This window comes from Macaca nemestrina, chromosome 18 (genome assembly GCF_043159975.1).
Source record: "Macaca nemestrina isolate mMacNem1 chromosome 18, mMacNem.hap1, whole genome shotgun sequence".
Classification (NCBI taxonomy): Eukaryota; Metazoa; Chordata; class Mammalia; order Primates; family Cercopithecidae; genus Macaca; species Macaca nemestrina.
This window is the reverse complement of record NC_092142.1, coordinates 45241535-45269131: the sequence shown is the minus strand read 5'-3', so window position 1 is coordinate 45269131 and position 27597 is coordinate 45241535. Positions and strand designations below refer to the sequence as shown.

At 41.6% G+C, this 27597-nt stretch overlaps 1 protein-coding gene across 4 annotated transcripts; it reads left to right on the top strand.

Annotated features, from left to right (window-relative positions):
* The first annotated feature begins 116 nt into the window (after positions 1-116).
* On the top strand, positions 117-27339 carry LOC105466807 (cyclin Y like 1B). 4 transcript variants are annotated; one of them, XM_071084487.1, is made up of 10 exons: positions 144-968; positions 2111-2170; positions 4524-4555; positions 10149-10249; positions 13320-13355; positions 15434-15485; positions 16079-16198; positions 19084-19250; positions 23608-23770; positions 25318-27339. In XM_071084487.1, the coding sequence occupies exons 1-10, from the start codon at positions 470-472 to the stop codon at positions 25429-25431; spliced, it is 1344 nt and encodes a 447-aa protein (XP_070940588.1). In that variant the 5' UTR covers positions 144-469; the 3' UTR covers positions 25432-27339. The 4 variants fall into 4 exon arrangements, with proteins under 4 accessions (XP_070940589.1, XP_070940590.1, XP_070940591.1 ...); XM_071084488.1 differs by lacking the exon at positions 13320-13355 and having other exon boundaries at positions 117-968; XM_071084489.1 differs by lacking the exon at positions 16079-16198 and having other exon boundaries at positions 117-968.
* The last annotated feature ends 258 nt before the right edge of the window (positions 27340-27597 follow it).

Sequence of the window (27597 nt, the reverse complement as noted above, 5' to 3'; positions counted from 1 at the left end):
GAAAGGTGGGGGCGGGGCTGCCAGCAGGGCGGGGCCTGGTGAGCCAGGGACCTAGGCTCCCACATCACAATGGGGGCGCGGGCGCGTGGAGGGGACTCTGGGTCTGATTGGTTCCTGGGAACCAGGAGGGAGCTCTGGCGGTTGGCAGGGCAACCTTGTTCAGTTGGTGGGAAGCAGTGGAAGTAGAGGGAGCTCCCTGTGTGCTCTCTTCTCCGCAATCACAGCTATCAGGCTTCTTGCATCTAGACCCATTCTAAATAAACCAAGCAGGTTCCCAAGGGACCCTTGCAGGCAAGTCGGCTCAGGGGAGGCGGCAGAGGCGGGGTGCGGGCTGCTAGTGGGGTGCAGCCCCATAGCCAGGGGCTGGCCCTGCCAGCGTGCCGTTGTTGAGAAGCGGTGGAAGTGCTGAGCTCTGCAGACTTGGAAGCAAGGGAAGGCCCAAGCTGCTGGAGAGGAGCGGGGCTACCCCATGGGGAACACGCTGAGCTGTTGCTTGGGCACCAACCCCAGCCCCAGGCAGGGTCTATCGAGGGGGTCTGCGGAGCTGTACTGTGGCTCTGACATCTATGAGGCGGTGGCAAGCAGAGGTGCAGGCCAGGGCAGAGAGGAGCGGAGGCACAGCAGATGGAACATGCTGTTCCCCAATGCCAGCCCCAAGCGGGGCCAGCACAGGGGGTCTGGGGAGTTGTCCTGCAGCGCTGAAATCTATGAGGCATCGTCAAGCAGAGGTGCAGGCCAAGGCAGAGAGGAGCGGAGGCGCCACAGATGGAACATGCTGCTCCCCAATGCCAGTCCCAAGCAAAGCCAGCCAGGGGTGCAGTGGACGGAACCGCCCTGCAGCTGTAACATCACGGAGGCGGAGGTGGCAGTGGCACCACACCCCCCTGCTGTGGAGCCTGCCCAGTCTGATTTCGGAGCCCAAGAGGGCCATGACCTGCAGCACGTCGGCGACCAGGAGATGCCCAAAGGTAAGGAGGCGACTGATACTGTTTGCCCTCAGGCGCGCCTCTGGCTGCCGCTGACCCAGGGTCCCCACTAGAGGCATCCACAGCCTTGGGCTCCTGCCTTCTGCCTCTAGCCAGCTTTCCTAGGCCCAGAGACCAGGCTGGCCTTGCTTCTTGCCTGCCCACCCTCTCCCTCATTCTTTTTCCCTGCAGCATCTAGCGGTTTCTCTCCTCCTCCCTGCCCCAGTGCCCATTTCTGGCCCCTTTCTCATCCCCCCAGGCTGGCGGAAAACTAAGTTTTCAAAATAGAAAATGTATGCTACAGATTTCATTTCTGTAGAGGAAGTGTCTCACAGCTCTTCTCTTTAAACTTTGGTACTTGTGAATGTTGTTCCTTGTTTGGTGGTGTAAGGTAAGCCACTCAGTGGTTTTATACACTAGGTGATAGATGGGTAGTGTTGGATGAGAGTCCAAAACAGACTATATCATTCCTTAGGATTTACAGCACATTTCCATGTATGTCTCATTTCACCCTGTCTCTACGAAAAAAAACATGGTCAAAAATTAGCCAGATGTGGTAACTTGCACCAATAGTCTCAGCTGCAAGAGGATCTCTTGAGCCCAGGAGTGTGAGGCTTCAGTGAGCTATGCTGGCTCCATCGCACCATTGCACCACGCCAGCCCGGGCAACAGAGTGAGACCCTGTCTCTTTAAAAAAGTATTTTTTGCCCAAAATAGCTCTTTGTTTTAACATATTTGACATATCAAGCCGGTGTCTGACAGTAATTGACCACAGCATCACTTGCTGCTTGAGACTTTCCCTGAAATGTGCTGGTAATAGCAGCATAGAGGAGGGTGGGTATATTTGATAAGAAGAAGGAGGAGGACATGTGTATAATTCATCTACAAGTTGCATCAGTTTATTTAGGTGCAAATTTTAAAAAAGAAGCCCCAGACACAGCCCGGTTTTATTCCACATATGTGGAGAACTTCTGTGATTTTTTGCATTCTCCAGTAGAACTGTGACATTGTGGCATTTATTTTCTTCACATTTATTACTAAAACTTTTCTCAAGATTGTTAAAAGTGATTAAAATGGATGTGTAGCTTTAAAAATTATCTTTTCTACTCACTTAAATTATTACATTTTTCCTTCTTCCTCTACAGATTTTGCTTCTGACCATCCAAGGGAAAGCACACTCTTCCTGAGAAAATATCAAATGAGTGGTAAGACAATATTGCTTCTTCCTCCAAGCAAAAAACTACAAACTTCCTGTTTTGTGTATTACAGAAAGTATTTAGAGGAACTCAGATAGTAGTAAAAATGTTTTAATATTTAATATATTTACTCATCTTATTTTAATAGGTGACATAATTTCCTTTACTTGTCACTGTTCATGGAAACTTGCAGACTTTGTGTTTATACCTTTGGCAACATTTTTATCAATGCAATTAATGGGCCACATGATTTAGTGTAGTAGTTATGGATATATGCCTTTTTCTTCATAGGTCTTTGCCCTTTTTCCCTTGTTCCAAAGAGTACATTTTGATGATGAGTGATAGGATTTAGGGCACAGCTTGGATTTCACTTGAACAAATCAAAAGAATTTGTTGTTCTAGATTGAATCTGCGCTGTTGGCCTCCTTTTTGCACAATGCTCTAAGCACATGAGCCTATCACATCCATGTTCATGCTACTCAGAACTTTTTCACTTGAATGTAATGGAAATGTAAACATGGCCTGTACTGTTTTCCAGGTTAGCCTTAGTGTGTGAAAGTAGTGTAAAGTTTCCACATCCTGCTTGTTTTAGGAAGAGAATTAGAACTGTAGGATTTTTCTGTACTCCTCCTTATATTTGTAACATTCTGCTAAATCTTACTTTATTTTCAAAAATGCCATACACCATGTTTTTCAGTTAATTTCAACAGTAGGAATAGAAGAAGTGGGGGTTCTATAATAACATCTGAAGGAATGCCGCACAATACAAAATGGGTTTCTCCCCTGCATTTTTATAGTTTGTGTGGACTTTGCCTGTCTTGAGCTGGTAACTTCCGGTTAGGATTGTTGTATTTCTCAGTTTCTTCCAGAGCCATGGGCTTCTCACACATGGAGTATATGGAAGTGGAAGAAAACCTACCCCATGTCCCCGTCTCTTCAGCAGTGAGAAATGTGTGTCCGTGAGACCAGTTTAACTTCAAAGGAGGAGGCGTTGTAGGGAACAAAGCGTGGCCCAATTCCCCCTTGTAGCTTTTATTCTTCTGACCTGTGTTAGAACAAAATGGTTTTTGCGCTGAGGATGCCATGTTCAATTAGGTTGGCACACTCATTTTAACATTTGAGTTTAAGATAGGCTACTTTTCAGTTGTGTAAAGACCCATTTATTTTTTCAGTAACATATTAATAGATGAGCGATAAGTCATTTGGGATGCTTGCAGGGATTCTAGTGCATCTGGAGATTGGCTCCTGGCCAGAAACTGGTTCTTAGAGCTGTCAGCTATTAGATCCTGGTAAGGAAAGTAAACTATGTGTAAATGTAGAATCAGAAAACACTACTACTTAGGGGTTCAGATGTACAATAGGTACATTTTTTATTAGCTGAATTTCTCATCTGTCCTGTATTTTGGCATTTCTATGAAGGAATACTTGAGACTGGATAATTTATAAAGAAAAGAGGCTTTATTGGCTCACAGTCCTACAGGCTGTACAGAAAGTGTGGTGCTAGCATCTGCTTCTGGCAAGGGCCTCAAGAAGCTAATAATCACTTTGGAAGGTGAAGAAGTCATTTTTCACACAGTGAAAGAAGAAGCAAGAGAGAGTGAGAGGTGCTGCATGCTTTTAAATAAGCAGATCAGGCCTGGTGCAGTGGCTCACGCCTGTAACCCCAGTATTTGGGAGGCTGAGGCAGGCAGATCAATTGAGGCTGGAGTCTGAGACCAGCCTGGGCCAACGTAGTGAGACCCTGTCTCTACAAAAAATTTTAAAATTAGCCAGGTGTGGTGGTGCATGCCTGCAGCCCCTCCTATTCTTGAGGCTAAGGTGAGAAGATTACTTGAGCCCAGGAAGTCAAGGTAGCAGTGAACCATAATCATGCCACTGTACCCCAGCCTGGGCATCAGAGTGAGACGCTGTCTCAGAACAACAACAACAACAACAAAAACCCAAGAAGATTATGCATGAACTCAGAGCAGGAACTCACTCATCACCAAGGGGATGGCGCTAAGCCATTCATGAAGGATCTGCCCCCATGATCCAAACACTTCCCCACCTCCAACACTGGAGACTACATTTCAACATGAGATTTGCAGGGCACATATGTTCCCTAATTGGTTTTGCCTTTCCTTGTGTACATGGGGATTCTTTCAGTTTTATGTAATAGAATATCTGTTAGGTCAAAAATAAAACTATGTTTTTAGATTTTACTTTATGAGATTAATCATGCCAGATTATTTATACATTTTGTTGGTAAGAATTTTTTAAAGTGGAATTTTGTCGCATTTTTCTATAGTGATAATCAGATGATTAGCAACTATGTTTATTCTATAGTATTTACACCAGAATTGATTTATTTTTTCATTCTTAGTGCAAGAAAAGAGGACCTCTCGCCTATATCATGTAAGTAAGCTTTTGAAAAGTTAAGAAATCAATTGTTTGAATTAAAAGTCTGTCAAGATTCCTTAAAAATTTAACAGGGAGCCAGTGCTGTTAGCATGATCCCTTTTTGGTGGATTTTCTAAATCTCTTCTATTTTCCTATGCATCAGATTTATACAGGAAAGTCTTTGGTTTATTGTGCCCATTTTTAAGGGTGTCTGACATTTAAGTTACATAATTTGGTTGTGATATAAAGATCTGCCTTAAATATTTAATCTTTTGGCTGGATGCGGTGGCTCACGCCTATAATCCCAGCACTTTGTCAGGCCAAGGCTGGTGGATCACGAGGTCAGGAGTTCAAGACCAGTCTGGCCAAGATGGTGAAACCCTGCCTCTACTAAAAATATAAAAATTAGCCAGGTGTGGTGGTGCTCGCCTGTAATCCCAGCTACTTAGGAGGCTGAGGCAAAAGGATTGCTTGAACCCAGGATATGGAGGTTTCAGTGAGCTGAGATCATGCCACTGCACTCCAGCCTGGGTGACAGAGTGAAACTCCGTCTCAAAAAAAAAAAAAAAGAAAATTAATCTTTTTAAATCAAATCAAATAAAAAATAACTAAGTCCATTTTCTTTTCTTCAACACTTTCTGCTGACTTCTTGTCATAGCAGGTGAAAGCGTAACTTCCTCACTCCACTGTAACCTTATTTACCTCCCTGTTTCTTTCTTCCACCTCTAACACATTTTTTTATTAAATAATTAATTGGTATTTACATGATTATGACTAAGCACATATTATTCACTGCTGAGTCATACAGTATTCTGACTGTGCCTCATCTTTGTACATGCTTCATTCTTTCTCTTAAATTCAAGCACTTCTGCACTTCCCCCAGATAACCCCCTTTTTCCTAGCCCGTGATAGCTCATAAAGCCAAATGCGACCATTAGACCCCAACTGGCCTCCTTGTTTTCACATCCTTCATTATTTTGTGTGTGGAATTAATTTTCCGACTATGTTCCTTTGCCTTTTTTTTTTTTTAACAGTTCTTCTTTCCCCAAGTGTTGTGACATTTGTTACATGCCTATCAAAAAATAATATTTTACCTACTAAAGCATATGTTCCATGTTTTTTCTTGAAGTGACTTTCCTTGGCCTCTGGTTATCCTCCTCCAGGATAGTCTATGTTTCCCTAGGCTGTCCTGGGCCTGCTTGCCCAGGAGCCCTCTTCAAACTCTTCTGCCACTCATGTTGGATCCCTGAGTCCTAGACTGTGCCTTGCCCTCTGTCTTGTGTTACTTCCCAGTGATGCTGGAGCACAGTTTCCGAGGAAAGGCTCATGGACACACATATATAGAATTCTAGCCTCTCTCAAAACCCCTCCTTTGTTATAGAGTATAAAATTCTAGAGTGAAAACTAAATTTCATGGCTCAGAAGACAATTTTCTATTGTGTTTTCATTATACTGTTCTTGAAACTGTTACCATTGTGTGGTACATCATACGTAACCAAGTTTTACATTTCTCAAGCTTTTTTGGACCTTCTCTATCCCTGGGATTCTGAAATTGTATAATAAAGCCTGGAGGGGACATTTTATTGTGGCCACTAAGTGTGCAGACTATCTCTTTTAGATAATTTTCCTACTTTCTCTGTTTTATTATTATTATTATTTTAGCATTCTTATGATTCAGATGTTGGGCCTCCTAGACCAGTATTTCTGTATTGATCTTTAATTTCTTCCCCTCCTATTTTCCAATTTGTCTTTTGTTCTGCTTCTTAGAGATTCTTTGACTTTCTTCACTAACTGTTCTATTGATTTTTTTTAACTCCTTAAGGACATTTTAAGATTTTTAAAAATAATTTTGCTCCTGAATTTTTACTGGTCCCAGGAATTCATTTCTCCTATTGTTTTGATCTGTCATTGGGGGTTTCCCTCAAATGCGTGGTGGTCTTTGGCTTTCTCTAATTGGAAGCAGGACCTTTGTTCCCCGAGGGGTCTCACTGTGGGGATTTGGAAGTCGAGCCAGCTTTTCATTTGGGGGACATCAGTGTATTATGTGAGGGTATGATGTTTCAGTTTTCTTCCAAAAACGGTCTCCCAATTTTCTGCCTTGGCAGTGCAAGCCTGGCTGCTGGCTTTCCAGAATCAGGTTTGGGAAGGAAGGTGCAGTTTAACTTTGTGTGCAATTTGTTCCTATTTCCCAGGTTTTAGTCCTGGGAATAAAAGCTCTGAGCTCAGATACCCTCAGGTATAATATATCCAGATAATACACATCCAAATTCCTTTTGAGAGGAGAGGTGGACTTGGGTCTCTAGGCACAGATTTACAGTTGACCTTGCTGGTTTCTGTTGTATGTTTCACCCTACCTTCCCAGGTACCATGTGCCTCTAAGTTTGGAGCCTGGGTTGTGTTCTTTAAAACAAACAATATTGCTTGTTTCTGTTCAAGTCACTCCCTGTCAGCTCCAAAGTTGTGCTTCCATGTCAGTTGCCACTCCTCTGTCTGCTTTTCACCTTGCAGCATTGACTCAGAATCATCTGCCGTCAATCCTGTCTCCTGTTCCTGTGTATAATGTTTATTTTATGACTAATGCTAATGAGATTTCAGAAAGAAGCGAAAATAAATTTCTGGTCAATACATCATATTTAATCCAAATTTAGAACCTATATGTAAGTGTAAATCTAAGTTTAAATTTGACACAATTATGACATTAATTCAGACAATTTCTATTTTTACCTACAATAAGCATATTACACTTTTCCACTCAGGCCTTATGTAAGAATTCTATCCAAACTCCATACATGCCATGTGGTCCCATTGCTGTGCAACATAAATGGAGCTGTTCTGTTAGTGCACAAAGTGTTAGAAATTTTTAAGTTAGTTAAAAGTCATTAATTATTTAAAAACTATCTGAAATATGTCTTGTAAAAAAGTGGGGAGAAAAAAGTGATCCTGAGAGTCACCATGTCGGTGGCTCATACCTGTAATCCCAGCACTTTGGGGGATCACTTGAGGCCAGGAGTTTGAGAGCAGCCTGGCCAATATGGTGAAACCCCATCTGCACTAAAAATACAAAAATTAGCCTGGCATGGTGGCACATGCCTATAATCCCAGCTACATGGGAGGCCGAGGGAGGAGAATTGCTTGAACATGTGAGGCAGAGGTTGCAGTGAGCTGAGATCAGGCCACTGCACTCCAGCCTGGGAAACAGAGCAAGACTTCCTCTCCAAAAAATCCACAATCCAATATGCATTCATTATAAGAAATGTTAAATAGAAGAAAATGAGGACAGATATCACCTAAAGCTATACCAATTAGTCTGTGTTTTGATGTATTATTTTCCTGTTCTTTTTATTCTCATAAATGGATTTTTTCTCAGAATCGAGTTTTGTTATCATGTAATATTATGGGATACCTTCTTTCACTTTGAATAGAAGTATCTGAATGAGTCAATTTTCATTTTTCATGCTATATTTGTTTTTTGAGACAGTCGAAGTATATTCATTGACACAAATACACTGTTAATATAAAGTATATACATTAATAGAGTAGCTTAAGAGACATAAGAGTTTAGCTAGAGTTAAAACATTTCTACCTTGAAGAAGAATTTGGTCCTTCAAATAGTAATATTGTTCAAAAACATCTGGAATTTTTGTTAAGAAATAAGTGAATTTACAGTAAAAAGCATCTGAAACAAGCAAAATGATGTCAGACTGTATGGATATTTCTGATTACTGGCTATAGGCAGTTTTCAAATGCTGTGTACTTTTATAAACAACCACTAGATCTTCTCCCTACCCTGTCTTTCACGTACCTGTGGGAGCCCCTGACGGAAGAGGGTGATAACATGATGCAGACAAGCATATCCCAAGAAGGCTCATCTGAGTTTTTTTTTTTTTAAGTTAAAATAATAGGTATTTTGTGGTTTTAAATAATGCTGTTGATCTTTTCAACTATTTGGTGCCAGGGATTTGGTTACTGGCATTATTATTAAGAAAGAGTTTTATTTTTTAATTTTTTTACTTTTTAGACGGAGTCTTGCTCTGTTGCCCAGGCTGGAGCGCAGTGGCATGATCTAGGCTCACTGCTACCCTGCCTCCCGGGTTCAAGCAATTCTCTGCCTCAACCTCCTGCGTACCTGGGATTGCAGGCACGCCAACCACCATGCCTGGCTAATTTTTGTATCTTTAGTAGAGACGGGGTTTCACCATCTTGGCCAGGCTAGTTTTGAACTCCTGACCTCGTGGTCCACACGCCTCAGTCTCCCAAAGTCCTGGGATTACAGGAGTGAGCCATCGTGCCTGGCCAAGAAATGCATTTTCCTAACATAGATGAGGCAGTTTCCATATTGACTATTGCACTCTTGACAAATGAATAGATACTTTTAAAGTGTTTTAGAGATAGTTTATTTTCTAGAAGGCTCAAAAGATTCATTGTCATCTCTCTGATAGCACTGCAGATAAATTTTCATTGATTTGTAACTGTAGGAAGATTTACCTTCCAAATTGTAACTGATTTAAATAATTTGCCAAGCACTTATTGAACGCCTTAATTTCTCCCACATTCTGTGCTCAGCAGCTGCAGGTAGGAGAGGGCTCTCCCTCCCCTGGAGAGGCTTACTTTCTCACCAGGAGGATGCTCTGCAGACAATTGCTATCAAGTAACACACGGTGCATTAGACCAACGAGTACACAAAATGGGAAATATTTTGTGGTGTGGCTGCTGGCAGAGGGATCCCAGAAGGCAGAGGAGGTGAAACCTGCTGGGACAAGGGGGAAAGAAATTGGCATTCTGGGCAGGGAGCAGCATGAGTGAGGCAGGACAGTGCCATGATGTGTGTCAAATAACTTACAGACTAAAATCAATCAACTTTTGAAATGAATGCAAAGTATTCTCGGAAGTTCTCATTTGAGTAATATAACAGCAGTCTTATGTAAACATGAAGTGAAAGTTAAATTCCCAAAGCTGTTTCCATCATCTGATTTTTAGGTGTGAGAGCATCTTAAAGCAGTACTTTTTCTATCTTCCGCCAAGGAAACAGGCCCAGAGAAATCTATGGCCACTGACTTGTTTGGTCACTAGCCGCCCTGGGACACAGAGTCTCTGACTCTAAAACGCTGGTTCCATCACACTGTCTCTTGAATGAGTGACTTAGGATTAGTAATTTAGTGAATGTAGTATGAGGTCTTTATTTACTGCAATAAAAATGCCCCGTGCCAGTATTATTTAATGTACAACATTTCATTGTAGTTAATGAATAAAAGAAATAGAAAATAGCTGCTTTTAACTGCATAATAAAAAAAAAAAGCAGGAAATCTTATTTTAAACTTTTCCCATTATTTGTAAGGGGAATTCATAATAGAGGCTTTCCAGGTTTGATGATTGGTATCATAGCAAGGGCAGAATTTCATAACCCAGTCCTCAAACATCATCTGCAGAAGTTACGCACCTCCAGTGAGTTTCCCATAGAGCTGCTCATGATACCACACTCAGGCAGGTCACGGGGTATAAGAAATACCTTAATGCTTTATTGTTTGACATTTTTACTAAGGTAGAAAGCCCACACTGTTGTAAGTTCAGCCTGCTGCAAACATTTTCCTCTATCTTCCTTCTCCTTCAGATACCTCCATGGCATCTTGATAGAAAATACAGCTCATGTTCCACCATATTGCTAGATAACAGCACAGTCAGCAAACCTGATCTTAGACACACACTGGAAAGGTGAGTACAATGAGGTTTTCGAGGGCTGAGTGACAAACCCTCATATGCTAAAAGCATCCCGGCCATCCTCTATCATTTCAGCCATTTGGTTGCCCTTTTCAGCAAGCAGTTTAAGAAACTGATTTCAATGATATATGGATTTCCAGGACCTAAATATGAATTTTCTGTTTCTCTTTTAATCTTAGAAACTGTGATTAGAATAATCTTAGAAATAATAAATAATAATCTTCTAAATAATAATAATAATCTTCTAAATAATAATCTTAGAAACTATGGTAGAAGAGAAAGCCAGTTACCAAATAAACAACCCCAGAAAAACCATAGCTATTCATTTGATGCATTTATGTTATGACAGTGTTGAACGCAATGGGAAGGAGAGGTGCCTTTTATTGGATGTTTCTGGGAAAAATTATTAGTTCTTTATGGGCTACAGGCCTAAGACCATGGGTGCTACTTTGGAAACTACTCTTGGAAGACGGAACAGCTTGTCCTCCAGTGGTGCACAGTGTATCTGCATTTAACTGTTCCCATCATGCATGAGCACTTCATAGGCCACAATCAGATATGTCTTTTCAAAGCACCCTCGAAGGATGGGTTCGAGTTTATTTAAAAAGCCACAACAAAGCCCAGTTCCATTGGATGTGTCCAGGGAACATTATTAACGTCTCCTTAGATTATGAGTGTTGATTTTCGGGAAAACAGTTTGAGAGGTACTCCCTCAGAATATTAATGTCCTTATCCCTAGTAACTTTCCAGTCTATAACCATGACTAGTGTACAAGCTTAATTTTGTTTCCATTTTACTTGCTTTTTACGCTAATTTGTCAGCAACTTCTACTTTAATTATAAATGGTAAATTTACGCTCATAATAATATCACTTCCCTCTCTCATATATAACAACTATTGAGATCAAATTGTGTTTCAGCAGGAACTGGACTCCACCAATGTTTAAAGCCCTGAGCTTTGGCCTCTATGGAGTCATCACTTAATGTTTGTATTCAGCCTTAAGTAAAAACCCACTCTGTTTTGGCTAGAGTCCCTGGTTTCTTCTGATTTCAAAAGATTCTGATGTTTCAGTATGCCATTCAAAAGGAGTTTTAAGCTTCACCTTGCTCAAACAAGTAGAGGTTCTGCTTTTTCTTCCAGCACACCCTAATTCCTGCAAGTGTTTTTAAAATAGAATTTTCTTTTCTTTTTTAGAGACAGGGTTTTACTGTGTTGACCAGGCTGGTTTCAAACTCCTGGGCTCAAGCAATCCACCTAACTCAGCCTCCCAAAGTGCTATGGTTACAGGCATGAGCTACCACACCTGGCCTAGAAGTCTATTTTTGAAGTACAGTTAGTTTTAATTTGTTCTCAAATTTTAGAAGGGATCATTTGGTATATTTACTTTTGATGAAATAATGGTTTACTGAGCAAATTAATATAGTAAATTGGCTTTTTGGAAAGATTTTGAAAAATGTTTTTCATGGTTACTAGTCCATTGTTCTCAAAGCAATGATTGGGCCATATTAGAATCATGTATACCTGTTTCTTCAAAATATATGTCTGCAAACACATGCGTCTTCCCAGTTCCACATTCCCTCCATCTCTGGGCACTCCCAAGCCTTTTAGAAAAATGCTTAAGTATGTGAGGCATCATTATATGAATAAAAGCATCCCAGATGATTCTGACCTTAACCCTAACTCAGTCATTCCCAAACTTTGTTGCACATTGGAATCACCTGGGGAACTTTACCAACAACCCTGATGCCCGAATCATGTCCAACGCCAACTAAATCACAATATCTCCAGCTGGTGGTGAGGCTGTTTTTAAAGCTCCTTGGGTGATCCAGTGGGCAGCAAACATGGGGGCCACTACTTCCTTTGCATGGAGGAGTGATGGTTCTAATGTATAAATTACACGTTTTCCCTGTCATTTGCTCTTCTTTCTACCCATAGAGCCTTTCTTCTGTGTGAGTCATTTCTATGTATGTGTGCATATGCTTAAATTGAAACCATACCATAGGATTTTGTGAACACCTGCAGTTCACAAAAGCACTATGTGGGGACCTTGGGCAAATTAGTTTGAAGTCTTGGTTCTCTTATTTGCAAAATGGGTGGTTCATGGAGTGTCATGTAAGGTTCAGTGGTCTTTTCAGCATGTAACTTCCAATTCTGTGATTTTAAAATCAATTTGGAGATGAAACTGTTTGAGGCACTATAGAAATATCCATCTTAGATGCTAATAATGTTGTAAGGCCTACTTTTTACAACTCAAATTTGCCTTCTCAAATTATTCTGAGCCTCATTTTAAATGCTGAGGGCAAATGGAAGCACAGAACTTATCCAGGAGAAGCCCCTGTTTGCTGACACACAACATTGAGGATGACTTAGGACCACAGTAACATACATCTGAAGAGTTGTATTTGTTCACTAATATTTTGTTTAAACTAATGTGGAAATATTTGTCATGAATATTGTACGATGCGGTGTTACACTGTGTGTTTAGTGCCATTTATTTCAGGATAGTTACAAGTGTCATTGATTTTTGTGTGCATTATGTTTACTAATAAATTTCCTGCTAATAATTATGTATAGGTGATTTTAAATTACTTTAATTGGTATAAAGCACACTGATGATGTGCTTTTAGGGAAATAATGACAAATGGGTGAGTAGGTGGTGGTGAACTAAATCAGTTGAAATGTAGGGCCTAGCCACTTAAAAAGCAAAACATTACTGTATGGCCTAAATATAAGCATATGTACACATGGATGTAAGTGACTTGCACAAGATTACAGGTTCTATGGGTAGAAGAGCAAATGACAGGGAAAATATGTAATTATGTATACACACTAACCATCAGCAGAAACATCTTCTAACAGCACATTGCCTAGCAGTTTGGTTATCCTATTTTCGCTATAAATCCAGGGAGCTAAAACAAAAGAAACGGGCTCATATAGTACTGCTTTGAATGAGAGGATTTCAGGGCCACTGAGAAGATTCCTTCCTCCACGTTTTAAAAACATATCTTCAGGCCAAACAAGTGATAAAGTCAGTAGTTAAAAATATTTTTTTTTCCCTCCACAGTGTGACTTTGGCAATATATTACAACATAAAGCACAGGTGAGCTCTTTGAAAACCTGCCTTGTTACTCCAGCTCATCACTTTGTATAATATGACACACACTGTTAGGTGTTAACTGTAGACATAAGCTGTAGAGTGCATATTTCACAGTGTGAAAGTGAGTCATCTGTGGGCTGGTCTGTAAGACGCTGTTCACTCTGAAATTTTCGAGGGTCCCACAGTGTATTTGCTTATGTCCTGTTTGCAATTTATTGTAAAGAAGCAATAAAAAGATGACCTAGCCTCATGCAAATATATAGTACAAAAAAGGTGTATTTTTAAAGCTTTCAGGTAATTGTGGGTATTTTTAACCACACCAAAGCTCCACAAGTGCTGATTTATTAAAATAGTTATAATGGGGTTGTACATATCAATGAATTCATTCCACTAATACTCACTGATCTTTCTTGTACACTGAATGGATCTTTCCCCTTACTGGCTTTTATATTATCCATTGGCTATTTGGAAAATATTAATTCATGTTTATGTATAGTGTAAAAACTCACTTTCATTAGCATCACCACGATTATAAAAACGTCTTCACAGATTGAGATGCTGCCAAGCTCACAGTAGTAGTAATTAAGTCTTCCAAGTCCTGATTTTTAGCTTGAAAGCATTAGATTTATTATGGACAACAAATACTTGTTATTTTCCTTGAAATGACAGACTCACTTGGCTTCTTTTTGAGAATGACAGTCAGTCATACTTTCAATAGAAATGGTGCTCTGTGAAAAATTGGCTTGTTCAGCTCGCAGTTAAATCACAAGTGCTTTTCTTTAACATAACCATACTTCAGTATGCAGAAGTGCTTTATGTGAACGTTCTACTTAGAGTACTAAAAAGAGAGGTCAAGATTTAATAGCTCCATTAATTTTTACTGTTTCATCAAGGACATTCTTAAGCGAAGCTGGCTACTTTAATAAAAACTGCAAGGGGCGGTGAAGAGCGGAATGAATACTAGTATAATTCAGTACCACGGCCCTTATTCATACTGAGAAACCAGCAGTTTTACCCACTTTTGCTTTTACGCAATTATTACAAGTGTTGAACAGTGAGAAAGCAAGCGATGTCTTACTACTTTCAGAAAGTAATAAATTATTTTTATATTTTATTTTCAAGCAGCTTCTCAGGTTTAATTAGTATTCTTATAAGAACATTTTGGGCCACAGGTGGTGGTTGGCACCTGTAACACCAGCACTTTGGGAGGCCAAGGTGGGAGAATTACTTGGGACCAGGAGTTTGAGACTAGCCTGGGTAATGTGACAAGACCCCATCTATATCAAAAAAGAATGAAAAATTAGCTGAGCATGATGGTGTGCACATTTCATTCCAGCTACTTGGGAGGCTGAGGCAGGAGGATCGCTTGAGCCCAGGGAGTCAAGCCTGCAGTGAGCCATATTTGTACCACTGTGCTCCATCCTGGGTGAAAGAGCAAAACCCTGTCTCAAAAAAAAAAAAAAAGTTTTGACATCATGGGCCTCCTAGGGAATCTCAGGGTCCACAAACCACATTTGGAGAACCACTGGTTTCCTAAGTGAGCACACAATGTGTTAGATTTTTAAAGTTCATTAAAGACTGGCCTCTTTTAAAATAAAAAGGCAATTAAGTTTGTAACTCAAACTACTTAAACAAATATGACAAAAGTATAATAAAGAAATAGTTGGGAAATCTGAATCTCATTCACATTTAATAAAAGCTCTAAAAACTTTATTGCCAACCACTACTGCTTTATAAAATGTTCTTGTGTTCCAGCATGAGGGTAGAGGGGTGAAAACAGATGTAGTTTATTACCATTGCCTGTTAGCGGCGGTGAATATTTAAAGGCAAATCTAGATCATCAATGTAGAAAAGATTTCACAGTTCAGGACATTATGTGCTGAAGAAAAAGAGGTCAAGAAACCCTCTGAAGGCCAGGATCCGGGAGAAAAATTTGCAAAAACTATTTTGGTGAACAAATTTCACCAAAGCAAACAAGATGTATCTCCCTCCACCCTCCATGCCCTACTCCCAGCAGATACTTTACTAAGATGTTGACAATTCCCAAATTAATTTCTTAAATGCACATTCTTATTTTATAGATACGCAAATAGATCTCTGGCTATTTTTGACGAGCCAATACATCCACTTTCAGTAAGTGACACTTTCTTTGAGATTCTATTTTTGTCTCATAGAGTTGTGTTTAGTTCATGCTGAAGTCAAAATCACCCACCTTTAAGTCTCGCCTCTGTTGTGTCTAATCATCTTATATAAGGAGTGTTGTCAAGTGGACATGCTGGAGTAAGAGCTGACTTGCAGCTTTGTTTAATTAGTGCGCTAAGGGGAGTAAATATACCATCCAGATAACAAAATGTGTCATTTTAAAAGATAATTTTCTATAGCAGCAAGCCATATAAATATTTGTAAATAGTCCTGACAAATGTGCACAATCTCTGTGAATAGAATTAGAAAACAATTTAAATTTAAATCAGTTTAAATGCTATAAAAATTTTAAAACTTCCTTCTTCAGACATATGCTAGCCACAGGACCACCTTAGCATCTCTGTTTACAGGAAACCAAAAATATTTTAAGATCCCACTCTTTATATTTTTGAAAACTAAAAGACATTTTATCCCATCAAAATTATTTTAAGGGACATGTTGGCACAAATGGGAGCAATGCCATCTTAAGAGCACTTAAAAAGTTTTCTTGTGTGGATATTTATATTGTCTTTTTCTTCTTTCAGCAAGGAAATTCTTCAGGGAAATCCTTCGAGGATGATCCCAAATGCAACTGTATTTTCAGATATTTCTGTACTCTTTTTCAAGTCACAAAACTAACAGCTCCATGTGCAATCGTAGCTTTGGTAAGATATTTCTTATCTATAAAGCATCTTTAACAACTGGTCTCGCCGGGCGCGGTGGCTCAAGCCTGTAATCCCAGCACTTTGGGAGGCCGAGACGGGCGGATCACGAGGTCAGGAGATCAAGACCATCCTGGCTAATACGGTGAAACCCCGTCTCTACTAAAAAAATACAAAAAAAAAAAAAAAAAAAAAAAAAACTAGCCGGGCGAGGTGGCGGGCGCCTGTAGTCCCAGCTACTTGGGAGGCTGAGGCAGGAGAATGGCGTAAACCCGGGAGGCGGAGCTTGCAGTGAGCTGAGATCCGGCCACTGCACTCCAACCCGGGTGACAGAGCGAGACTCCATCTCAAAAAAAAAAAAAAAAAAAAAAAAAACAACTGGTCTCCTACTCAGGGTATGGCCATGTTTCTAACCAAAAGTAGATTCCTGAAATTATCATCAGATCTTTTGAGAGAAACCTGTACAAGCAAAGTAAATACACATATTTGAATTTAATAATCATTGTGGTTTAAAATGATGCCATTTTTTTTCTTATCACAGAATAATTGCTATTAAAGGCAGCAGGAGAGATTTCTGGTTTCTCCTTCAACAGATTCCAATATAGCAAAACAATAAAGCAGGATAAAGAGAGAGGGATGGGAGGGGCTCACTAATTGAGAATGATGAGGAAGAGCCTCTCTAGAGAGGTCACATTTGAACAGTGACATGACTATAAAGCGAGGATGATAAGGAGTTCTGGCATGACAGGCAGTGGAACGAGAGCGAAGACTGAGATAGGACATGTTTCATGTGTGTTCAAGGAACAAACAGCAGGGGGCCCGTGAGGAGGGAGGAATGAAGGAAAGAATGGAAGAGGTGAGGCCGCACAGGCAGTGCCATGGCTCACAGAGCCCTTTGGCTTGCAGGCCATGGGAAGAAGTTCAGGTTTTATTCCAGTTTGATGAGGGGACTCATGGTAGATCTTAAGCAGTGGAGTGCAGTGTTCTTAATTTAAGAGGTTATGGCGATGGCTTGGGGAGAGTAGACCATAGTTAGGAGGAAGGTTGGGGCAGAGAAGAGGACCAAGAAGCAACTAGAATGATACAGGTGAGCCGTGACCCGTGGCGGCTCAGAATCTGAAGCAGGCAGCCTACCAGTGAAGGTGGGCACAGAGTGTTTGCACCCAGATTGGAGCAGGGTAACTCACATGTAAGTATTAGTCCCCAGGAGCTAGGCCAATAACAATTCCTTGGACAAGATGAGGGCCAACTTGGGGAGTGGAGCCTTGGGGTGAAGGGCTCTGGTTTGTAGGTGTCAAGACTCTGAGGACCTTGGCAAGAGGAGTCTCAGGAGAGTGATGGGGGTGGGTGAGGTGGGTTAAGGAGAGATGGGAGGTGAGGAGCTGGCAACAGGCCTGATGCTGTGAGCAAATGAGAGGATGCCTCTGGGGAGCTGTGGGGAGCAGGATGGGAACAGGAAACACATTTGTATTGGGGGAAATCTCTGGCAGAGAGGGAGAAAGTCTTCAAGAAGAGGTGATTTGGGGAACAGTGTTCTGCAATAGTGGGATGGGATCCACCATGCTGATAGAAGAGCTGGTGTTAAAAAATGAAATTCCTCACTGACCCAGGAGGACAAGTGGTATCGGTATCAGCAGGTCCAGCTTACCAGTAAAGGTGACAGGAAGTTGAGGGCTCGCCAATGCTGTTTAAGTGCTCTCTAATGAGTGCTGTGGAGTTGAACCCTGGGAGGGAGGGTCATTCCCAGGATACTCGATAGTGCAGAGTTAGGAGGAAAGGGAGCAGAATCTCTCATAAGAACGTATCATGTTCAAGATCCATTTGATTTTGAAAACACAGGTGAGTTTGGAGAACATTGCCAGATCTGAGCCGTCAATCTGATAACCTTCAGACAAGAAATGAACTCTCTTAAAATGAACTGTTTTCCTTTGGTCTTGATACAAAGACGTCAAGTAGCATGGAGACATACTGTTCTGCAGAGCACCCTCTGGGATAGGAACGCCTCCCAGCTCACCTCTGTCACCTTCACTCAGCTGGTCCCTCACCCAGTTCTTTATAGGATAGAGATTGGATAGATAGAAAATACTTCCTGAGATTGTCTCACAAACTGCTTGGCAGGTTTAGAGGAACTCCAGGGATACAGAGGCCGACAACTGTCTCTGCCTTCAAGCTAACCAAATTGACTGAATGCAGATACTGTGGGACAAGCAATGAGTTTTCATGAAGTGATTATGGAGACATGGAAAATAGGGGCTGTGAGCAGGACCCTCCTTTCATACACATGCGTTCCTTATGAAGCACTGGATACCAGATTATTTCTCAGCCACAGAGACCTGCACTTGTCATGCTATCTGCACGGCAGGCATTGGGAAATGCTCTTGACCACAGTTCCTCAGCTGGTGTCCCAAGAGTGGGTTAGTTATTGTGAAAAGGAGAAGACAGCAGTGTCCTCAGTATCACTTGGGTGTTACATATTCAAGCATGGCACACCTGTAAAATTCCTATCTACCTGCCGACCAGGTGTGACATAGCACACGGACGGCGCTGGAGCGTTTCCTGAACAACCTTAATCTGCACTGGGCCTGAGTTTGTGCTGCCTTTCATGAGTGTGAAGGTGCTGATGGTGCCTCTCTTCATGCCCAAGAATGTGCAGTCATCCCTGTCACCAAAATTGGGCTGGAAATGTCTATGGGCAGAGTAGGCTGCAGAGGTATCTGACTATGACTGTGATTTGGCCTCTTGCTTTGTCTGAGCAAAGTCTCTGCGGAACATAAGAATAAAAGGCACTTACTTTCTGGCCAAAACCAGAAGAAATCTTTCATTCCTAAATGTTCTTATCACCACACTTACACTGAACTGAAATCAAAGACCAGCGCTCTATTTTGCAGGTGTACATTGAACGACTTTTAACTAGTGCTAACATCGATCTTTGTCCTACTAATTGGAAAAAGATTGTCCTCGGAGCCGTGCATCTTGCCTCCAAGGTTTGGAGAAACCGTGGTCTGTGGAGTGAGGATGACAGCCAGAATCCCCAGGACGTTGCAGTTGAGAACATGTGAGTTTGTCAGATTTTGGCGATCTTTGTAACCAGTTTCCATGCCTCGTTGCTCTCCAAGTTAAGACTGTAAGAAATATCTTTATAGGTTTCATTGTGCAGGTAAAGGAAATAGGTATAAGACCGCAGACTTCTCTCTATCCAGCGTTAGTGTAACAGTTTGTATTTTCCAGCATTAATGGGTAGGTCTTGATGTGTTATTGTTGCAATAACCTGCTTGATGAACTGAAAAGTATTTTTCTGGTTGTTTTCTGGCAAACCTCTTACAAGTGTACTATCAGAATGATAAGGTACAGTAAATATCTTTATAGCTTTTGAGAAGCTACGTGCCAGTTTCAGTCCCCTTTTAAGGGGTAAACATCTGGCCTTTGAAATAATTGGCCACTGTTAAGATCATAAGGCCTCTGGACTATGGGGAAGTATGGCTTCAACTTCAGTCACCCATTGTGTATTTGCTTTTGCTGGCCCTTTCTTCTCCCTTTTATCTGAAGATCTGTTTTTATAGGAACCTTGAGAAGTGAAGTTAAATAGCCACAGATTCCTGTGCTCTGGTCCCTCCCCATTGAGAGTGTTGCATGTATTTGGAAATTGGTCTGATGAGTTAGAAGCTCCAGCGTTCACCAACCACAGTGTGAGAAGCATTCTGGGGCATCACCACATGCCCACCACACTCTCAAGGCTCCATGGGTACTCAGACATCTGCAGCAGCACTCTTTGGGCCTGGAATTGCCCATGACCATGTGAGGAGCCTTGCAGAGTCATGGGGTTCCTCCCAGATGCACCAACGTGACACTGAAACACAGCTTCACCAGGGCTCCCTTCCAATCCGGCCTCATGACTGCTGTGAAGGGAGGGGCCCTGGAGCTGGCAGGCAGGGTGAGCAGGGAGGCATTTCCAGCAGAGCCTTCGTGGATGCCCACTAGACAGTGAGGACAGCTGTGTGGGCTGCATCTGTGCAAGACAAGGGAGCAGTTTTGTTTACATTGAGCAGCAGCAGCAGATCAAGATCATGCCAGGCATTGGCACGAGTTAGTGTTATGACTTTTACTTATGACTCCAGATAATACTGTCATTCACAATCGCCTCAGTGTACGTCTACAATTGAAGATACAGTGTCTATTGTAGATACACCTCAGAGTATATTTACGTTCAAAAATGACCCCTTTGCGGCTGAGCTTAGTGGCTCATGCCTGTAATCCCAGCACTTCGCGAGGCTGAGGTGAGTGGATCGCTTGAGCTCAGGAGTTGAAGTCCTGCTGGGTAACACAGTGAACCCTGTCTGTACCAAATGTTTTTTAAAAAAATTAGCTGGGCATGGTGGCAGGCAGTAGTAGTCCCAGCTACTTGGGAGTCTGAGGTGGGAGAATTGCCTGAGCCTGGGAAGTTGAGGCTGTAGTGAACTATGATCACATCACGGCACTCCAGCCCTGGGTGAAGGAGCCAGACCTTGTCTCAAAAAGAAAAACAAAAAACCATTTTTGCCACCACTTTGCTAATAGTATAAACCAAGTGATCATGGTGACATTTCTGATAGCCATTTTAGCAAAGAGTGTGACAGCAAATGAATTTGAAACAAACGGAAGTACTTTGGAAGTTCCAAATGCTAAAGTGGCTTTGATCATAGTCATCCTTTTGTAAACTGGTTCCTTGAAGAAAGCAAGATTTGTGACTGCCTGAGTTCTCCTTGCCTGCTGCCTAGCCAGAGCTGATTGATTAAGACAGGGGAATTGCAATAAAGAGTTTAATTCACACAGAGGCAGCTGTATGGGAGTCCAGCGTGCTACTATTACTCAAATTAGTCTCCCAAAAACTCTGGGATGGTTTTTAAAAGAATAATTTGGTGGGTAGGGGGTCAGAAAGAGGGGAGTGCCGATTGGTCAGATCAGAGATGAAATCAGAGGGAGTTGAAGCTGTCCTCCTGCACTGAGTTGGCTCCTGGGTGGGGGCCACAAAACCAGATAAACAAAGTTTATTGATTGAGGTGGTGCCACCTGATCCCAGTGCAGGGTCTGCAAAATATCTCAAGTTCTGGTCTTAGGTTTCACAATAGTGATGCTATTCCCAGGAGCAATATGGGGAGGTTCAGACTTTTGCAGGCTTCAGCTGCATGACTTCTCAACCATAATTTCTAATCTTGTGGCTAATTTGTTAGTCCTGGAAAGGCAGTCCAGTCCCCAGGCAGGAAGCAGGTTTGTTTTGGGAAAGGGCTGTTACTGTCTTGGTTTCCAAGCTAAACTATAAACTATGTTTCTCCTGAAGTTAGTTTGGCCTCTGCCTAGGAATGAACAAGGACAGCTTGGAGGTTAGAAGCAAGATAAAGTCAGTTAGATCAGCTCTCTTTCATTGTCATGATTTTCTCAGTTACAATTTCTGCAAAGGCGCTTTCAAGTTTGTAATCACGAACAGCTGAATTGTTCTCAAAACCTGCAGCTCAGCTGGCTGGGGCTCTGAGTTCTAGTCACAGGATCAGAGCGCATGCAGGGATCTGTGCAGGTTTCCACAGAAGTGAGCTCCAGGAGCAGTGGGGCAGAGCCCAGCTCCAAGAAGACCAGTTCCCAACAGTGCTGTTGCTGTGTGAACGGAGAAAAACCAGGAGCTATGCTCCAAGCAGGCTGCTTCTGTTTATGATCTTGGGAAGTTGAAAAGCATATGTCAAAGCATTTAATAGACATTTGTCTCAACCCCTGCTGTTGACTGTTTGCAATGGTCCCATTTTGAGTGTAAATTTAATAGTTAAAAATTGGTGTCTATCGGATTTTTCTTAAAAATTTCCAACATCTATATGTCTTCCTAGAATATGTTTCCTTTCTAAAGAGTAAGTTAAACTGAGTAGCCACTATTCAGAAAATTTGCTGTGTGTGTAAAGGTTATGCTCTTCAATCATCTAGCCATTATAAAAAACCACAAAGCCCAGAAGATGCATATTCTATATACAGAATGCTTTTCTTCAGTGAGTAAACCTCTATTAAGAGACATGTTAATTCTGTAAAGTACTGTATTTCTACACAGTTACAATGTACTAGTGGAGAAAATAAAAAGGGATTATGAAGTGCTATTGATTCCTGTAGTAAATCAGGTACTGATCAGCTGTCTATTCAAATATCATTTGATTTACATTTCTATAGACTTACGGACATGTGAACAGGAAATTAATTTTGCAATTAGGTTCAGCTGGGTTTTAAGTTCAGCAAATGAGATCACCACATCTTGGCTCGTGGTCTAACTGTCCCCCTTACAGGAAAACATCAAGCATTTGTTGACTTAGCCAGTAGGTAAAATATCAAAGCTTTCAGCCCAAGAAACCAAATGTGTTGTTTAGATATTGATTATTTTTAACCAATTACCTCATGACACAGGTTACTCTGAAAGCAGCCAGATTTACTCTGTGTACCTATTAATTTAGCCTTGGTGAGGATGGCTGGATGACCATATGGCAGAGGGCGGCTCCCAGCCCTTTCCTCTCCCAGTGCATTCAACTCCCCACAACCCATTCTGGCCAGGGGTGACAGATGCTGAGCACTTCAGGGTTGCATTCCCAACTCAGCAGCAACACTGCATGCATAAGGCCAGGGCCCTCCTAGAAATCACATCATAAAATGGGTTTAGTCTAGCCAAAATATCTCTCCTTGATTTTTCTGCCTTTCAAACTTTGAAGATTAAAGATTATCCTTGCCCCGTCATAGTGGCAGTTTCACCTCTTCATAGTACTAAGGTGAGCAGAATCTTGCATTATGCCCCCTTGACATAGCCTTGTGTGCTGGAGCAGAGGGAAGGGGATTCTTGTTGCCATGGAATGTAGCTTGCTTATGTATGTATTTGGGATGAATCCTCCCTGTAGCCTTAGACATTTTCCTCCTCTGAGATAATAGGCTGGTTCTCCATGGGTCCATTTGTGGCAGTGGTGATGCGCCCAGTCCTCTTATTGGTTCTTCTCTTCTTCAGTAAGGCCCTTCCTGTTGTCGTCCTGGTAAAAATGCATGGAGGTCCTTCAGAGCTGATAAATGGCACCCGTCATTCCTGTCATGGGATTGCTATTGCGGGGCTTGTGATTGAGCACGGAGTTTGAGTTGTGCAGCTGCCCTAAGGGAACTCTGAAGAATGAGCCCCGAGTCCGCAGCATGAATGCAGAAGAGGCTTCCACCTTTCCTTCATCCCAAACTTGGGGTGCTGGGAGGCAGAAGAGACCCCGAGCAGCTGTGTCTTGCTTGGACATTAGTGTGGGAACCCAACCAGGCAGCCCTTGTTTGTTTCAAAACAGAATTTAGAGCATCCCAATAGCTCAGAAGGATATTTTTAAAGATAACCCACTTGACTAGAACTGTCCTATGTTGGTTTAATTGTGTTTCTTCTACCCCAGGAGCAAGATGGAGAAGTGTTTTTTGGAGTTACTTGAGTTTAATATTCATGTGTCTGCCAGTGTTTATGTAAAATATTACTTTGACCTGCGTGCCTTGGCAAATGACCATGACGTGTATTTTCTATTTCATTTTCTTCACAAAGATAAAGCCCGGAGACTGAAGGTAAGGATGTGAAGTCACTTAGCAGAGTTTACCATCATCCACAGAAGCCAGCATCTGTGACAAAATCATATTAAGTAGCGATTAGGAAAATGAAAGCCTTAAAATTAACAGACCAAAAAACTAGTTCTTTGGCAACATATTTCTTTTCTTTTATGGTTTATACAAGGATCCATATTCTTTTATTTATTTATCTGTTTGTTTATTGAGACAGAGTTTCACTCTTGTTGCCCAAGCTGGAGTGCAATGGTGCGATCTCAGCTCACTGCAACCTCCACCTCCCAGGTTTGAGTGATTCTCCTGCCTCATCCTCCTGAGTAGCTGGGATTACAGGCATGCGCCACCACCAGCTAATTTTGTATTTTTAGGAGAGACAGGGTTTCTCCATGTTGGTCAGGCTGGTCTGTAACTCCTGACCTCAGGTGATCCACCCACATCAGTCTCCCAAAGTGCTGGGAATACAGGCATGAGCCACCAGGCCTGGTCAAGGATCCATATTCTTAAAAATGTATTGATATCCTTTCTGCTGTGACCACATTGTTAATTAAATTTAGTCTGTTCTTAATGGGTTTTATTTTTAACCTCTACCCATTCACATAACAATATGTGAATAAATGCAATTGTATTCCTAATTATATCTACATACACAGTACACTTACCACTCTTGACTGTCTTTTACTTACGCAGTTTGCAAATTCATGTTATCATCTAGTGTATATAGCACAGTGCAGTCCCATGAGTTTATTAGACAAAGCAGAAGTGGCTGAGAGACTTGTACTGAGACTGTATAAGGTGCCAGTGTTTCAAATACTGGGTAGGAAGGACATGGATTTTTAATGCAAATGGTAACTTTCATGGGGCAACGTATGATTTATGGCTTTGACTCTTGGTGAGTATACAGGAAAATTACCACTGAAATCGACACATTTAAAATTGCCACTTTCTCTGGTATCTTGGTGGTACTTTAGAATAATACACTTTTCTATCACAATGTGCAAGTAAAGTAGCACCTTTTGGTGTTCCACTCATGAGACTTCTGAGATGTTCCAAGACAGCCCAGAGCACACCTGCCTCATTAAAATTTGCTTTGAGTATTTGGTGACTAATCAGGATTGGGTAGAATTTGAATCGCTGAGTAAATGGATGTTTTGGCACAAGTGCATGTTTATTATGTCGAAGGAACAAGTGCACAGGTAACAGATGATATAGTTGTCAGGTGCTTGTCACAATACTCTTGAAATCTTTGGGAGTCCTATTTTATTTTTTTGTGACAGTATCATCAAGCAATGAGCCCAATTTTAAAATAACTTAATAAAATAAATTCCTCTTGGCTCTGGCAATCTATTCGTAGCCCTTAAAGGAGCTTGCCTTAGTGAATGGGCAGGGAGTAGCATCCTCAGGACCTGGCAGTGTAAACCTCAGCCAAAGCAGCTGCGAAGGAACCATCTAAAGAAATCTGTATGTGTGGCTTCTCATCAGCAATGCCTTTTAAAACATGTTGGAACCCTTTTTAAAATTGTACCTGTTTTCTCTTTGAATGACTTTCCTAGGCTATGTCATGGTCGTGTGAATACAAAGACTTGCATCAAGATGCCGCTGCTATGAAAAGGGCTATCAGCATGAATTTCATTGGTATTCGGTGCCCTAATGCCATCTTATCTTAAAGAGAGAAATTAGCCTTATAACATCCTGAACTTCTCAACTATAAAGACAAGAAAATACTTGTCTTGCTGGAAAAAAAAATTAGGATTTTCTTTTTTTCTTTTTTGTTTTTTGTTGTTATTGTTAGTGTTTAGGATTTTCATCAAGAGGAAACATCTTCCATCAAGAGGAAACATCTCCCAGTTACCACACGGTGGATGGGTCATGGTGGCATGAACAGTGGGTGCCAGGTGCTTCCTGCCCTTCCTCTTCCACTGGTTCCAGATGGCATTCCTAGGGCACCACCTTCCTGAACAACTCTTGGGGAGGAAGAGTGTCGCATGGACACAGCACATCCCAACTCAGAGTCTACAGTCACCCACAGTCTTAAGCAGGTGCCAGTGGTGTCCACAGTCACCCACAGTCTCAAGCAGGTGTCAGAGGTCTTAGCTGAGCTGGAGCTCAAAAAACTTTAGAATTGGCTCCACATTTGTGAAAGTACCTGGGTTTGGTTCTCTGTCCACTGAGGCACTGAATGCACGATGGCCCAGAAGTCAACAATGGTGGGAAGAGGGAGTGGCATCAGGGCCAGGCTGTCATTACTCCAAGGACCAGGGTAGCTCAGGCCTGCTCATCTAGTCTTTGGAGGGAATCTTTGTGTGTGAAATGAGGCCTCCAAGTCATGGTTATAAAGGAAGAGATGAAATCAGCTCATCTTCCCCCAGGCCGATAATGGTCACACCACCTAGGGAAGCAGCAGAAGACCAGGCCTTGGGATTGTTAGGGAAGCTACAGAAGTGAACACTGAATTTACCCAGTTCCAGGAAAACAACAAAGGAGGAACATCTGGGTTCAAAATGTTATCAGAAGATCATTTTCCCAGCTAATCTTGCCCTGGTGCATTGTATGGTCTCAGCACTTGTCAACAAAACAAAAGCCCCTCAATAATTCTAACACAGGGGAAACACCACAACTCACATTTTCCAGTGCACTGCAGAGGTTCAGGAGATTGCTGGTGCTGCCTGCATCTGTCAGTCTGTTCACATATGGAGAGGAACAGCGGTTCTCATGGGAGTGGCTTCTGCATCCTGAGGAAGTTTGCCCAGACATTGGTTGTAATAACTGGTGGCACCCACTGACATGCAGTCCACAATGGGAATCCTGTGGTGCAAAGGACTGCCCCCCTTTTCAATCAAGAAATAACTTTCTGGCTTCCAAAATAGAGAGTTCTGAGGATCAACTGCCTCAGAGACTACAAGGGAAACACTTTCTGAGACTTTTTTTTTTTTTTCTTACAAGAACACCAGATCCCCACCAATGTGAGATGTTAGATCAAGTTTTAGTGCAAGGGTAGATGTTGGGGGCAGAAATCTAAGATGCCCCATGATCCCTGCTGTCTTTTGTTACACCCTGAATCCTCATCTTTCCTTGGGTACGGCCAAACCAGTGCCTTGTTCTAGACGTTTGAATATGGCAAAATGAGGGAGTGGCTCTCTGGGAGTTACCTTTCCTTTCCTTTTATCAGGAACAATAGGAATCCCTATTTTCTTTCTTGTGTTTACTTTCACAGTGCAGTGGTTTGGAATATCCCACTATCGATTTGTGACTTCCTCTTCCAACCATAATCTATGGCCCTTTGTATGTAATTGAATATTTTCATGTATTGACATTTTGTGTCTGAAGATGAAATGTTAGACTAAATCTATGAAAACATTTCATGCAAAGCCTTCAGTGATTGTAGAGTCTACTCTTTGGTGAATACACAAATTGATCTGTTAAAAATTGTATTAGATGTGATAATGATATTTTCTTTCTTATCTTCACCTGTTAGATATACTTACTTTAATTCTTCCAAAATTAATGATATGATTTAAAGTACTGCTAGGATATTTGGAGTTGATAGTTGAAAATAAATGGCAAAATAAGAATTACTGAAGCCTGGTGATAATGTATTTAGGATGGGTTTATTATCTATTATCCCTATCATTAAATGTTTAAATTTCCATGCAAACCTATACATAAGAACTTGAAATTTTCTATGAAACCCTTCTTGCTCTGCACTTGAGCTCCAGCGCATAACAAATGAAAGGAAAATGGATTCTCCTTTGGGAAGTTTGGCTGGACTCTCCCTTTCTTTTCCCTGCAATGCAGGGAGAGCATTTTGAGGTCACTATGGGGTGAGGTGGCCA

What these genes read in the sequence shown, in the direction of transcription:
- LOC105466807 (XM_071084487.1), top strand. Translation starts at nt 470, where the DNA reads ATGGGGAACACGCTGAGCTGTTGCTTGGGCACCAACCCCAGCCCCAGG. An exon ending in GAGAAAATATCAAATGAGTG is followed by an intron (nt 2,171 to 4,523) that starts GTAAGACAATAT and finishes TTTCATTCTTAG; the next exon opens with TGCAAGAAAAGAGGACCTCT. An exon ending in GACGTTGCAGTTGAGAACAT is followed by an intron (nt 19,251 to 23,607) that starts GTGAGTTTGTCA and finishes CTTCTACCCCAG; the next exon opens with GAGCAAGATGGAGAAGTGTT.